The sequence below is a fragment of the Teleopsis dalmanni genome, chromosome 1 (genome assembly GCF_002237135.1).
Source record: "Teleopsis dalmanni isolate 2A chromosome 1, ASM223713v2, whole genome shotgun sequence".
In the NCBI taxonomy this organism is placed as follows: domain Eukaryota; kingdom Metazoa; phylum Arthropoda; class Insecta; order Diptera; family Diopsidae; genus Teleopsis; species Teleopsis dalmanni.
In genome coordinates this window covers 27,885,997-27,902,479 of record NC_051846.1, presented here as the reverse complement: position 1 = coordinate 27,902,479, position 16,483 = coordinate 27,885,997, and the positions used below count along the sequence as shown (strand labels likewise).

The 16,483-nt window shown below is 27.2% G+C and overlaps 1 protein-coding gene across 1 annotated transcript; it reads right to left on the bottom strand.

Moving 5' to 3' along the window:
- Nucleotides 1–681: 681 nt before the first annotated feature.
- LOC119670354 (guanine nucleotide-binding protein G(f) subunit alpha) lies at nucleotides 682–14,734 on the bottom strand. The gene is made up of 6 exons (XM_038080581.1): nucleotides 14,534–14,734; nucleotides 5,801–6,010; nucleotides 5,559–5,727; nucleotides 2,555–2,652; nucleotides 1,996–2,371; nucleotides 682–1,267 (listed from the first exon to the last, which is right to left on the bottom strand). Exons 1-6 carry the CDS (start codon nucleotides 14,542–14,544, stop codon nucleotides 950–952), a joined length of 1,182 nt encoding a protein of 393 aa, XP_037936509.1. The 5' UTR covers nucleotides 14,545–14,734; the 3' UTR covers nucleotides 682–949.
- Nucleotides 14,735–16,483: the final 1,749 nt, after the last annotated feature.

Below are 16,483 nucleotides of genomic sequence, written 5' to 3'. Positions count from 1 at the left end.
CAAAGTAACTGTTGAAGTCCGTATTTGAAGTTAATGTTTTGTCGTCTAAAAAATGTTGGAGGTATAGAAATATGCTGTAGCGCCTACGAAGTGAGGAATTAGGGCACAGATCCCTCTTTTACAATATCGTGTACAGAACATATACTGTACACATTCACACAATTTTTTTCTAGTGTGACCCCATTTGGCACAATTCTGGCGACACCACTTCAAACATATGATAATCTGAAGGTGTTAGATCTGGAAATAATACATCCTATTCAAGTGGTAAAAGCTTTTGAGAAGTTGCCATTGTTTGATTAAATAACTCAATTTGTCTAGCTAATGAAAGTGTACTTTAGAATTCATTAATTACGTGCTTTCCAATGTAACTTCAAAACCAAATAAAAAACGATTTGCTTGATATCGCACGAAACGGATTGAGCTGATTATTAGGTAGTCATACACAGATCAAAGTTCTTAGCGACATCAGCTAGCAATTGATTCTAAAGTTCAATTTTTCTATTCTTACTGTCTTTTAAAAAAAATATGTATAATTTCAATTTATTTTAAATTTATTAATTATTTAATTTTGTTAGTTTCTTTTTTAATATAAAAAATAATTAACTAATATTAATTTTAAATTATTATTTCTAATTATTAGCATTAGATCGAAATGTTGTGTGAGAATTTAATATTATGAAGATACTTGTATTAGTAAAAATTCATGTACTAAAACTATAAAAAAGAGCTTAAAATTAATACATTATAAATATTATTAGAATGAACATCACAGATAAAACTTTCAACCGATAATGCGAAAATGCAAACATTTTCAGATTTATGCATACTAATTATAAGTGAGTAGTCAGAATCGATGATTTGCATTTATAGAAATAGAACTTCTATTTGCAATGAATTTAAAATATCTTAACTACGGTTGTAATGCAGTAATAATGTATATGTGACATCACATAAGTCCCACAGAAGCCATATTCTCATGCAATATCATTTGATGGACATCGTTGAAAACTTTACGTATGCAACTCGTGTCTGTGGCAACAGTGAAGTGATAATAACATTCACGTTGGGTATAGTCTATGCGATTGCGTGAGGTACGCTTGATCGGTTCTTGCGTTATATCGATGAGTTTTTGTTGTATGAATTTTTTTGTCCAGTCACATTCGTCAAAACAACTTTCAGCTTGTGGTTGCTTGCAGAAATCTTCGAATTCAGGGAAATAATCCACTATATGCTTTCCAGATAATATTTTTCGTTCCATTATATCCTGAAATAGTAAGAATATTGTAATTAATAGAGCTCTCATGATTATGTTTACTATGATCTTAATTCTTAACAGATTAAAAAGGCAGTAGATATGTTTTCTAATTTTAAAAAATCATTTTATTCAGTGGGAATTTTATATTATCTTTAGAAAGTATAGTGTAATATTGTAGATTAAATTTGTTTAATTGATTGATTATCCTGGGGATCCATTCAGGCCTCTTGGCCATTTGTATTACGGTATAAATGTAGGAGGGTGTAAAACTATATTGGACATTTAATAAAATCCAATGCTTTTCAAGGATAGGTCTTGCAACTCACTAACATTGTCTAGAAAGTTAGTGCTTAGCATGTTTAAACTATATCTCAAATGTATAATATTATAATGATGTTCATTTAATTTTGTTTTTTTTAAGTCAATTATGCAAAAGAAACTACAATTGGAAATAAAAATAATTTGGAAACGATTATGAATTGCAAAAACAAACTTTTCATATACTTATTTAAATTTTATTTAATTATAGGGAAAACTGTCTTCTGTTCCCGGTATGGTTAAAAAAGTAGTTTGTGTGAAAACTGAAATCCGGGGACTACCAACATCACATTGGTATAATAATACTCTTTCGTGAAAGTGTCCTTTTATCAGACTATTCGCAGTATATATATTATTGTACATTTTCTTATTAATGTGTTTGCTTTTTTTTAATTACTTCATATTTTCATATTATTTACCTGTTTATTCAGAAAGACAATAAGTCCAGCGGAAGCAAGAAAACGATTTTGCCAAACTCCACGGAATAGATTCAAAGCTTCTTGTAAACGATTTTGTTTAGGATCCTCACGTAAGGTCTGATCAAAATCGCCACAGGAGATTAAAAACAGTACAGCTTGTATACCTTCGAATACTTGTATCCATTTATTGCGTTGATCACGTTGTCCGCCCACATCGAACATACGGAATTCCTGTTCACCACCGCCGAGTGATTTTGGTATCTTAACATTAAACGATATTTGATGTATGCCGGTGGTGATTTTACGACTATGTAGTATGTCTTCAGTTGTGGGTATATAATCATAGTCAGATATTCTTTCAAAATGATCAAGAAAACTGCAAGAAAAAAAATAATAAAAACCAAAACATTAATAAAATTTGATAAAATTAGGAATTTTTGAATTGTTTATATATTAGCCAATATTTTCCAAAACTTATCAAATTATTGTAAATTATTTTCTTAATTTATTAACTAATAAAACTGTTGAAATTATATTTAGAAAATTTATTTATACTCACTATTTAGTGCTGTCTAGCAACGGATATTCATTCGATCTATCGAAACAAGTACGTATACCAACATCGTTCCAGAGTGTAGTTATATGATCGCAATATTCCTAGAATTAAATAATAACAAATAAATTAAAATATTATTTATTTGGTCTTAGAAACAATGAGTTGTGTGTTTTTTAATGAATGGTCAATATTTTTACAAATGGGCGGGATTTACGGTCTACAACTACAATAGCATATTATTTTAATTAAATTGTTTTAATAATCTTATCGTTTTTTTACTAGCAATATCCGTAGAGTACGGACGGCTGCAAGACGGTATGACTCAGTGCTAAGGTCACACAGTATTTTGAAAACCTTAACTTCAATAAAATATTATTGATTAAATGCAGTAAATAATTTCAAAATAAAACGATAATTGTATTGGTTGCATGGTTTTTGAGAGTGATTTTATTATATATTTTGCCGAGATATTGTTTGGATTTTAATACTCATGACAGAGGGTAATTAATATGATAATGCTGCAATTAATTTGTATCTTAAGAATATAAACACCAGTATCTGTTTCTAATTTTTTATTTGAAATACATATATTATCTATGTGAGCAGTAGTGGACTTACTAAAGAACTTTCATAAAATTGTGATAGATATTAAAATTCAATATAATTTAAATATTTAATACATAATACTTATTATTGAGTACCGAAAATATTAAAGGGGCTAAATCTTTCTAACTTAAATAAAAAATTCTACTATACTACTATAGTATACTAGCTGGCTACATCGCGTTTCTGAACTTGGGTTTTTTTTTCAAAATATAACTGTGATACTATAGAATGGAAAAAGGAGACTTCTTAAATTTAACATTATACCAGAAAGGTTGGGCTAGTTGAAGTGGAACTAATATACTGGGATTTATCTAATTTCTGCTTATATCAATATATATTATAAGCAAAAAATTCATTATTCATGTGCTTTCATAAATCGTAGGTTATAGCATATATATATTATATATTTATATATTATTATTAAAAAAAATATAAAAAGATCATAAGTCATTCGAGTGATAACTATATCAGCGGTAGTCCTAATTCTCCAAATATTTTTCGATGAATATGGTATATTCCATAATCAGCGTTAGATCTAATACTTCAAGTATTATTTTGAGGCAGATTGAGATATGAGATTCAATTCCTTTAATAAGATTCCAACCTGAACTAATTATATATTCAATTTGTTATTTATGTTAAGTTAATTATGACGAAAGAAACCATGTTTCTTAATAGAAATTATTATTTTAATAGAGAGATGTTTTGTTGCCAATTTATTCTGTTGCCTTCAAAGCAAAGTTTAAAGACCTCAATAAAACTATATCAGCACTTTACCCAATCCTCCATACATTTTCTAATACTTTCTATAATTTTTGCTGGTCATGATTTTGAGTACACCTATATATTGTTCTTCAACGGTAGGTATATTCAGGATTTTAAAATCAATTATAAGCTCAGTAACTTTACTTTTTGTTCCAGAAATGTCTTCTATAATCTTTTCTTTGTATGTGTTTACTTTCAATAGTTTTTTTTATCAGTTAAAACTTATAAATATTACACACTAATACATTTATGCATTATCTATACAAACTAAGATAAGCAAGTGTTCAACAATTGATCAATGTTTAATACTTGAGTTCTAACTCAGATATTCTAACTTCGCTGGATTCGATTATAGGTTGTAATCACTTCAGCACCAATTATTGTACTCATTATTGCGGAAATTTTTCAATTAACAAATTTTTTATGTATAATCAATTTGTTTAAATAATTCATTATTTATATTAACATAATATTAAAGTGTATAGTGACGTAAATCGATTAATTGAATACAAATTTTTATCATTTAAATATCTACAAGTATGAAAATGATGTATTGTTTCGTTCGTTAAATTAACAATCTTTCCATAATTGCATTCATTCATTGATTACGAATATTTTGCAGTATTATTCATAGATACAATATTTATAAGATACGTTGTTTTGACTTTAGTTATTCGTAGTTGAAAAGTGTTGTTATCATATTAAGAACGAACCGCAAGGAAATGATATGCGAGAATTTATAGCAATTGGTTTAGGAGGTGAGTGAAACGCATGCAAGGTTGAAAATGTGAATGTATCTTACATAAAATGTACTTTGTTTTATATCGACAGAAATTATATTAACGATTTCAACAAAAAATATAACAATAAAAATTCCAACAGATCTACAGATAATTTTTATGTTTAATGTTTAATTAAATTAATAAGTATAAACATCATTAAAATAATTGGTCTTCTGGTTATTCAACTTTGAGAAGGTACATGCACTTTTGGTTACTGAACTTGTCTACCTCAGATTAACAGATTAACAGATTAAAAGATTTTGTTTGTAAATAGTGCAAATTTTAATATAAGTTTAAATATGTATATACCTACAGCTACATAAGTATCTTTTATATATTTGTAAATTTTTACTTTTGTTTTACTTAGGTTTTCATTTTCTTGAACTTCATTGGAACATAACACTCGCACAGTTACAAACAACAACTACAACAATAATAAATGCAAGTAACTACTTTACTATTTGTTTAAAGCTTAAATGTTCAATGGCAATTTTAAAAAGTGAACTCGAACTTAAACTGTACGAGTACATAAATGAGTTGAACACGTTCTTAAGCACTATAAAAAGATACTCAAGTCAATATACGCTTATCTATATCTTGTTTAGCTTGCTTGGTATTAAAGTAAAAACAATATGAAGTATCTATACTTTTACCTTAAATGCAATACTTCAGCCGAAAAGTTACATGACTTTTGCTTCAGTACAAGTGTTGCAAATTAAACAAATTACAACAAAAATAATAATCAAGTGCATTCGTAATCGTTGCCCTTCACTACTAGACACTTAACAAAAATTGAACCATACTTGTTGTATGGTAGATACTTTTGTTCACGTGAAATATTTATTTACACTTACCTCGTTCATATACTCAGGCGCCGTATTGCCCATCTCACGTATATACTCAGCACTTTTTCTACTCGTGCATGATTGATATTCTAGACCCAATATATCCATTTGCTGTACTAACTGATAAATTGACTCATGTATATTTTGATAGATTTCTGGTATTTTATCACGTCGTTCACTGTAATTGTAAATAAACAGAAGATATAGTTTTCTGGTTTAAGTTACCGGAAAAATTTGTTATTAAAACTTACTCATCGGTATATTCGTTAATATGAAGTATACGCATCTGTTTAATTATAGTAGTCTTTCCTGATTCTGCTGTTCCTAGTAAGAGGATTTTGACAGCTTCATGGAAACTTTTATGCATGCCCGATAACTGGCGTTGCATTTGATGGTTGTGGTTGGCATGTATATCGTCTGTATGACTGTTGTGTTTCGAATGTCGAAAACACCGTAACATTCTATAAGAAGTAAAAGAAGGAGTAATCGGTTAATGAAATCCAGAAAAGAGTTTAAGCAGAAGAATACATTTTATGAAAGAGGATACAAGAAATAAAAATTTGTTAACATAATATGTTTATATTATTATTAATATATGTATCTTAGGATATAAACACCTATCCTTAGAATTCTATTATTATAGTAGAGCGATATATAATTATTATTTTTTATTAAATTTTTTCTATAAAGTGAGCTCAAGTGGGCTTTCCTGTATATAAGAGAGCCACTCCAACCTATTTACCTTTTATAAAGGAATAAAAGTTTAAGCGAAAATTGTTTCAATAGATGAAAGCTGAGTTTAAATATAATTACTTTAAAATATAAGAAGATTAAATTTTAAAGCTGACGTTTTATAAACCATCTATAATCTGTAATGAAGCTAGTAAGCTGTTCCTAACGGATTTATACAAAAAAAAGAGTACGTTAAGCGAAAATAAAAAGCTGTGTCTGATACGTTAGTAATATAATAATAATAATTGTATATTAGGAATATTAGAAATTTTTTATTCATATGAAAAATTAGGAAATTATAATTAATTTTTAAGGATCTGCGCACAAACGCAGAGCTACTATAACTTTGTAACGATGAATATGCTGTAAAGTTTACAAATGCGTCAGATGGATCGGACACGTCATGCGAATGCTGAATGATAGACCATAAAAGCGAATACTCCATTTCACACCATGCAACGATCGCAGCAGAAGTAGGCAGAGATAGGTATAAGATGGCTCGACAAGGTGATCGACGACATCAGAAAAATGGGTAGCCAAAATTGAAGGTCTAAAACAACATGCAAAGCAGAATGGTGAAAGCTGGTTGATGCAGCTAAAGCTCATCGCGAGGTGTAACGCTGATGATGATGATGATGACACATTTTAGTAGAAATACCTTTACCATTAAGGTAAGTACCAGTCAGTAACGCATGTAGCATTAATTAGAGTTTATATTTAAAATGGTATTTTTATATAAAAAATAAAAATTTAATTAAATATTATAAAACGAGTAATTCATAAGTAATGTTAATTGTGACAGTCATTTCAGTTTAGATTAAGTGAAAGGAGTTGGAATTGTCAGATACTTTTTCAAGTCAACATCCATTCTATTTGATAGATAAAATACATATTTGCGGTTTTAATATTATGTTACATTTATTTTATTTTCTATTAAATCTAGAGTAATTATTTCTGTAGAAGTCAATTCTAAAATTCTTAATAAATATCTCTTTCGTTGGAAATAAAACAAATACTAAGCAAATATCGCATAGCTCACGTTACTTAAAATTCTTAATAAACTTCCATAAAAATGATTCATGGAAACACACGGCACGCTTATGTATAAAGCAGCTTACTTTTGTATCTTGAGTAAATAAAACAAAAGAATTGTAAAATACATAATGAAATATAAATAGAAATGCAAATATGAATAAAAAATAATATGTAATATTTCTTACTAAAAGGGTTTAACACTTCTCCACGCTTTTATATCGACTGAGTAATATGGAAAAAGTTGTCATAAAAAGTTTAAATAAAAAAGAAAAAATGTGCCAAAAATTGCACAGAGTTCACATTTAATTAAAAAATATATAAATAATTTTTAAAGTAAAAAACACATGATAAGATACCAAGAAGATACAAGATACTATTAAAGTAAATTAACTGAATTAGGGAAGCACCAGTAAACAATGTTTTCTGGCGGGACTTTTTTCCTTTGACGACTGTTATTTTAACCAAGCTTAATTGAAAAAAATTGTACAACTTTATTTAACACAAAAATAAAACATGAATTCATACTTCACAAAAAACAAAATAAATACAATAGGAGAAAAAAAATTGAATTAAAATGACTATAGCAAAATAATTAATAATTAAAATTGAATTCAGTGAGTTGACGAATTTTTTTTTTTTTTAAGTTAGCAACTACTACGTCCAGAATGGAGCACATTTTGAGATACGAATACTTCTTTGTGATATTCCATTGATGCATTGATGTTGTCTGTACGGATTTTAAATGACAATTGACTTGATGAAGTGAAGTGAAGCGTCACAGTTTCAATTTCCAGTGAATTTACGTTAATAATGATTTTTTATACCTGTAAATACCCGTAAATTGTTCCAATAAAATTACAATTAAATATAACGAGAACTCAAATCGATGTATCTACGCAAATCACGTTTCCGCTATTAAATATCGACAAAAAATTATATAAAATTGTGAATAAATTCAAAAAAAATTAATGCTCCACGCGTACAATTCATAGAACTGATTCTCGATTCTTGATTTTCGATTATAGATTTGGTGATATTTTAACTGATTTACTATTCAAATTTATGATAGGGCTTATGTTTATGGGTGTGGTTAGCTTAGAATAGCGGTGTTAAGCTTTCAGCGATTAGCATACATTTCCGGTATGGGAAACTTTATCTGACACACGACTAATTAAAATGCAGTAGTACGTTTATATGTTAAGTACATTAATATCAGAACTAAATGGTAAATATTTAATTTTGCCAATTTCCAGTTTTTGTGTGAAATGAGTATGACAAATCATAGTACATGCCTTCTCATAATTACCTACTAACTGAGTTGAATGCCGCCTCTGACTGTAATTCATAACAAATTTAGTGATAAAACTTATCAAAATAGCAACAACAAATAACGTAAAAAATTTTAATTATATTATTTTTTATCGTAATTGTATCATTAACTCAGTCATTCATAATTTTCATAACTGCCAAAGTACATATTACTAAAGTACATATGATTGACGACTGGTATTTATGATGCAATTTTACTAGATTGTCAAACTTACTATAGGAACCTGTACGTGCCCATTTTTTGTGTTTTTGATAAACTATTTTAATGGTATTACATTCACTTTTGCATATTAACAAATCATTGTTAGATTAGGTTAGGTAAATCTGTCTACTTGCAAGACCAGTTGGTTTTTAGCGATAATATATAGTATGAAATCTCTACATAGATCTTGTTGCAACTTTTTACCAATAAATTTACTATCTTGACTCTATTACGTTTTCTATTAAATTAGTTGGTTCTTACTGATACTATATAGTGTTAAATCTCTACATAGACCTTGTATTTAATCGGAATACCCCAACTATGTAGCAATATATTCACTATCTTAACTCTATTATGTTCGTTGGTCGTTAGCGATACTATATAGTGTCAAATTTCTACCTAGACTTTGTAGTAAGCCGGAACGTCCCAATTATGTAGCAATATATTTACTACCATGACTCTATCATGTTCTCAACAATTAATTATTGTAAAGTGGAACCTATCAAAAACAGACTAAAAAATAACTCAGTTTGAGAGCCTTGTCGGTTTCCTTAACAATTAAATGTTAATACAAAAGACTTTACAAGAGGAAAAGTAGCCTCATCTACGGTCTTAGCAATAAGATCAATACATGTGCATATATAAAGGTTGAAATAAAAGTCTTTTAGACGTAATCCATTAGTTAGACGTATCGAAGAATGGAATAAAAATCTTTCAGACGTGATCTACAACTGTAATTTCTACAGAATTTCAGATTCTACAATGAAATCAATCATATTTATGGAAAGGTATTACCAAAAACGGTATATAGAGTGGTGATTAGCTGTCCTCTTACTCTTCCTAGACCACTCCTCTTACTGAAAAAAAACTATTTGAAGTAATATTTCATAATGCAAAGATAACATATAGTGGCCCCCGTTTGATGTGATGGATTAATATCGAAGGAATGCTTGTTTCAGATAGTTTTATGGATTATTTCAATGAAATAACGTTTTTATGTTTTGTTTTGTTTGTTTGGCGCTTTCTAGTTTTCATGCCGAGAAGTTTTTCCCCCCTATCCTGTTTCCTGTCTACGTCCATGCATAAATATGTACGGGTAGAATAATTTTCGTTGCTGGTAAGTGTGACCATTTCTCTAATCACTTTCAGTTTTTTATGGCCCTGTCTCAATATGGCTATATCAACTTGGCTTTATCAGTATTTTGGCATCGGTAAAATTATAGCAATTCAAAATTTAATCAAAGAATGAAATATTAATTTTTATACATACACATATGGTATATATTAAATTCATATATTTTAGTATGTAAATATATGCATATATTAACCTAAATGTGAACGACTACTTACATATTTTAATAATTAATTTATCAGCTGTTTTGAGTTTATTCGCTAACCTGCAGCTTAGTTACTGCATTTTAAAGAGAAATATATATATTATATATACATATGTATATACAAATATATGTATTATATAAAAATTTTAAAATTATATTTCTAATAATCAAGTTATCAAAATGTTGTATCTGCGATAGTATTTGAAGTGTTGAAATATTTTGCAATGAATTAGTAAACAACAACTTGACTTGCATTTAATAAAATCTATCTGAACACGAATAACTAAACCAGCTGTCATAAGCTGTTTACTGGGTAGACAACTTGTCTTAGCAGCAATTAATTTCAATATTTAAAAGTATAATTTGTAATAAAATAAATAAATTCCATAAATTAAATGAAATAAGTTAAAAATAGTATAAAAATCAATTTAAAAGTTATTATTATAGAATATTATGTAGTCATTAAATGAATATATAATGTACGATGCATATACGCTGTAAATATCATGGATGACTAATATATGTCATGTCATTAATGTATCATTAGAAAGAATCGTGATCGCATATACGTATATTATTATTTATTCTAAAAAAAAAAAAGTATTTAAAATATTTAAAATGTAATTGTAACTTTAATCTCAAATAATTTTTATTTAATTTGTTAAGACAAATATTGTTTATATTTAGAACAGAGATTGTAAAATGAAATAAAAGGCAATCATTATGGGATTGCATGGGTCTTCAATACACTTACATGAGAAAACAGCTTTTTAGGTTAGTTTTTGTTTCTATTACAGTTTCAGCATTCATTAAGCTGTTAGAACTATATGAGTTACAAAAACAACAATGAAAAACAAAAATAATCAGATCCAATATATATATATTACATTATTTATAATGTGTAACCCCGTTTTACGTAGTTTGTATGACTTTTTATTAAATAATATCCCTTACTGAGGTAGTAGACCTGAAAACTTTGAAATTGTGGACGTTTAATATATATTAACCGTATAAAAGATTTTAAAAAGTTATAACTGTTAATTTTTTATGACTTTTATTCTTTATATATACCTTCTTAAGATGACTGATGATGAGTACTTGGTAATACTCGAAACATCGTTATATAGTCAGTCAAATTTCAATGAATTATTCAAATGTTTGTTATTGTTACTTCATTACTGTTCGAACCCTTGAATATCGTTTCTATGCTCTAATAAGAATAGATTCAATTGATGATATGTTATTTTAGGATTATATTATAGAACAGTATTGAGAGAATGATTGCTATAGCAAAAGAATGGCTTCGAAAAATTTTAAAATATATATAATATTAAATGTAATTTATTTGAATGAGGTGAATTTATTACAAAACTGTCATCAAAATAAGAATGCTATTCAATATGTGTGAAGGGACACTATTTTAAAATTCTAGATTTCTAGTTAAATATTAAGTCGGAAGTTAAAGATTGATATTCTAGTACTTGTTTATATTTAAGAAGAGGCTGGTTAAATTAGAATCTTGTTAGTTGTATCTAGAAAAATGAATTTTTAACGACAAAGAAATAATAGATTCTTTAGTTAAATATTAAGTCGGGAGTTAAAAATTTATGTGTTCTAGTAGTTATATATATTGAAGAGGAGGCTGGATGGAATTTTGTTAGTTGTATCTAGAAAAAGGAATTTTTAACGATAAAGAAATAATGATTTTTAATATATATAATTTATTTTTTTACGTATATTGAATATATAATACAGGCACAAGTTATAAATTTAAAAGCATTCAATTACTCTTATAGCTAGGCTAAGGAACCTCTTTATGTCGTAGTTAACTAATATGGCTCGATCCACTTATAACACTAAGTACTATACTATATCACTTATAAAAGATGTAAGGTATTTTATTTATAAATCAATTTACTACTATATTTCTAAAAATTGCTTCAACAATGTTCAATTTTCATAGGTTTCACTGTATCCTACATATACGATATAATTAATATCATGATTCCACTATTAGAAACTGTAAAGTAATCTACCAAAATAGAAACATGAAAGGAAAGTTTCTAATATACCATAATATGAATATTAATGTAGAAAATTATTTGAAAGTGCCTAGTCATACTTGTTGAGTTGGTAGTTCATATATATTTATAAAATGTTGCTATTTAATTGTTGAGTATTGAAGGCACACGTATATCCAGAAATATTTGCAAAAAATGGCTTAAATAAATATTTGGCAAAAACTACTATAAACGTTGTAGGCACAAAATATGGAAATATTTCTTTTAAGCTTAAAAAGTAGAAACCTATTAGTCATATATAGAAAATTTAACAAATTCTTAATGGAATTTTATTTAAAAAGAATAATTAACTAGTGAGGAATACATACTTTATTGTTAAAAAATTGCTTAAAGACTTGTAAAACAATTATTTAAGAACTTAGTCATTTACTGAGGCTATCAAGATAAATGGCGATGATTTGCAATTTTTAATTAAATTAATCTTCAATACATGTTTATTCTTGATTTATTTTTATTTTTTAACATTTTCTGTTGTATTGCAAACCCTCGAAGTATAAATATTTGTAGCTAGTCTTGAAAAATTACTTTCAATTTTTGTGAATTTTTTTTTTTTCAATTCTACTTCTTTTAAACATTTTGTGTTTTGTTAATTAAATATAATAAAAATAAACATTTCATGAACGGGTTAATAAATTTATTACCAATTCTTGTTAAACAAATTGATTAAAAAAGCTTACTTTGTTTAATTTTAAATAAATTTAAAAGCTCTGGAAATACATAAAATTTCTGATAATATAAATTTATTTGAATGAGTTTAGATTTTTTTTGAAATTGCTTACGTATAACTAGATTTGATAGTTGATACCACAAAAAAAAATCAATTGCAAAATAAATTAAATAAAAAAACTATATTGGGTAAAAATAGAATATCAAGAGCACTGAATTATGATAACTTTTATTTAGTTAAAATGAGATATTTTTATAATAGTGAAGATATTAATTATTTACATATTTTATCTTTAAACTATATACTTTGTCTAACAAGGAGTTTAAAAAATTTTCTTCTTCAATTCTTCTTCTTCCTTATCAATATAACAGTCCTCGGTGGACTAGTGGTTCCTTAACCGGAGTTTAACCAATGGAAAGTATAAATATGTATACAAAATAATTTCGTTAAATATTTCTACAATTGTTTTCAACTATCTATATTAAAAAGTCATTTGGCACACTGATGGGGAAGCGAAACTTAAAATAGATTTATACCATCATAATATAACGACTACTGTCTGAGGTTTACATTGTAATAACACATAAGTTAAGGTGCATAAGTTCTTTTAATCATATTACGAACTTTTTTTTTTATATTTATATTATACTTAATCGAATTTAGGAAGTCCTTTGGCACAATGATGCCAAAGGACTTCCGGCACTTAAAAAAGATTTATACCATTATAATGTACCGCCTATTGTTTGAGGCTTTGAATTATGAATTTTTTTTTTAAATTTATATTATACTTAATCGAATTTAGATTCTTTCAATCATTATACGATTGTTTTTTTTAATTTATATTATTTTACCGCTTGATCTTCACATATCTAAACCTCAATAATGGTTTCGTCCATGCCTTATAACTCATCGAGTTATTCTAATCAACTCAATATATTATTGTTGATTAATTTTAATATACAAATACTTTATAATGATTAATACTTCAGCAATTGGTTCAACTTCAATTAAAAAAATAATATGTTAAACGTAATAAAAATATCTACACCCAATCTAATTGATGGATTCCAAGTTTAATTTAAGCGTTACAATTATACAATTAATATGTTCCAGCTCAGCTATTATCGCCATTAGTTAAACGTCTTTGTCTATTTAATTGAAGTAATTAATTTGAGATACTCCTATCTGTGACACAATTACAAAATAATTAAAAACTGTAATTAAAAATCTGTACTAAAAATTACACAATTAGTTTCAAAGTCTATTTAGACGGGGAAATTCTAAACTACATTCGTAAAAGTGAATGAATAGTAAGAAAGTATTTATCGTAGATAACTTTAAGTAACAACATTATAAAAGAATAAAATTAAATTTATAAATGATTCAAGTATTTGTATAATATTTATGAATAAATCAGTTTAAATAAAAAAAATTGGAATTACATTCGTAAAAAAGAATAAATAGTAAAAAAATATTCGTTATAGATAACTTTAAATATCAACAGTATAAAGGAATAGAAATCGAATTTGTGATAGATATACAAATATAATATTTATGAATTAATTAATTAAAAAAAAAAATTGAAATTTAATAACACTTACCTTAACTTCATTTTGGTAAATATTTTAGTGTTAATTTTATTAATGTTTATGTAAAAATGTTGTAATAAAGTTCAACTTAAAGTTTTATGAAAGATACTTTTCCACGCTTAGTAACACACTTGGCACTTTTTTATCTCCAAAGTATATTTGATACTTTTGTTTTTTAAATATTAAAGTTCAATCAACTCCAAAATTATTTTTTTTTTTTTTGGAATTATTAAAATGTATTGTTTTTCAATTTTAAATATTTTCAGTATTTCTTGATTATTTTTTATTGTTTTTTTAATATTTCAACAAGGTCTTCTTACACTATTTATGGTGAGTAGCACTCTTTTTGTTATTGTTTTCAAATAAACAAATTTTAATTAATTGTTTATTGTAGGTGTTGTTTTCTGTTAAATTTTATTTTTATTTTAATTTTTATTTTATTTGGTAATTTTGTATTGTTGGTTTCTTGTGTTTGAGATACAAATATTTTTGTTTTTGTATTTTTTCCTCTTTGTTTGGTATGTATCTTTCCGGTTTTATTTTCTTCCGTAAACACGTCTATCTACAATTGATTCTCTTGCAATACTGAAAGCAATTTATAATCGTTGAATTGCTTTTATATTACTCGCGGCGTTTATTTATCGCTCGCATAAACTCTGATCAAATTTATAAATGCTTCAATAGATAAGATTATGTGTACTTTTACGATATTTTTTGTTGGAGTGTGTGCACACACTAAGTTATTGCTGACTTAATGATCATTAACCAACTACTTACGCTTGTGTGAGAATTTGAGTCGCTTTAGTTCGTTGTTCTTATCGCAAATAAATAATTGTATTAAAACCGATTGCTGGAAAAATATTCTACACTTTTTGCACACAGATCGTTTTTTTTATTTTATTTTATTCGGAAAAGGCTACTTAAATAATCAAAAATGTATACACAATACACAATTGTGGTAACAAGACATAAATGGGCATTGTAATAACTGATTTTTTGGACTTTACTTCTAATTTTATTACATTTATTTTGATGAATACAGATAAGGGATTACTGTTGTTGTCATAGTACATTATAGAGCCAGATCAGTCCCCATTACTGATGAAACGAATTAAGGTAATAAGAATTTTATTGTTGTTATTGTCATAGTCCATCATAGAGCCAGATCAGTCCCCATACTGGTGGGACGAATTAAGGTAATGAGGATTTTATTATTGTTGTCATAGTCCATTATAGAGCCAGACACGTTCCAATTGTGGGCTGAGGAAGAGGACTTAATATGGTAGTGACATTACTAATGGAGCGATTTAAGGTAACAAGGGATTTTTTGTTGTTGTCATAGTCCATCATAGAGCCAGACCAGTTGCAGTTATGCATTGAGGAAGAGAAATTAATAGTGACATTACTGATGGGGTGAATTAAGGTAATGAGAATTTTATTGGTGTTGTTGTCATAGTCCATCATAGAGCCAGACAAGACTAATTATGGGCTGAAGAAGAGGAATGAATAGTGACATTACTGATGGGGCGAATTAAGGTAATGAGGCTTTTATTGTTGTTGTTGTCATAGTCCATCATAGAGCCAGACAAGTTTAATTATGGACTGAAGAGGAGGAATTAATATTGATATTAGTTATGGGGCGAATTAAGGTAAAAAAGATTGAAAATGAAAATGATTAATTTTATTAGTGATGGTAGGGTTAAGGGTTATGAATATTTTATTATGATAGTCATAATAACCCACCATAGAGCCAGATTAGTTTTAGTTGTCTTACTATAAAATAGGAAATGGAAATAGATAGGGGCATTATCCATGGGGGGTATGAGGTTAGTGAATATTTATTTGTCGTTGTTGTGTTACAAATCTTCATAAAGCAAGATTACGCTGCTAAGGGATGGAGAATTGAAATAAACAATAGCGGTAATGATAGAGCGGATTAAGATAATGGGAATAAAAGAGCAT

What these genes read in the sequence shown, in the direction of transcription:
- LOC119670354 (XM_038080581.1), bottom strand. An exon ending in CGCCTGAGTATATGAACGAG is followed by an intron (nt 2,653 to 5,558) that starts GTAAGTGTAAAT and finishes ATTTAATTCTAG; the next exon opens with GAATATTGCGATCATATAAC. An exon ending in TTGTCTTTCTGAATAAACAG is followed by an intron (nt 1,268 to 1,995) that starts GTAAATAATATG and finishes TTACTATTTCAG; the next exon opens with GATATAATGGAACGAAAAAT.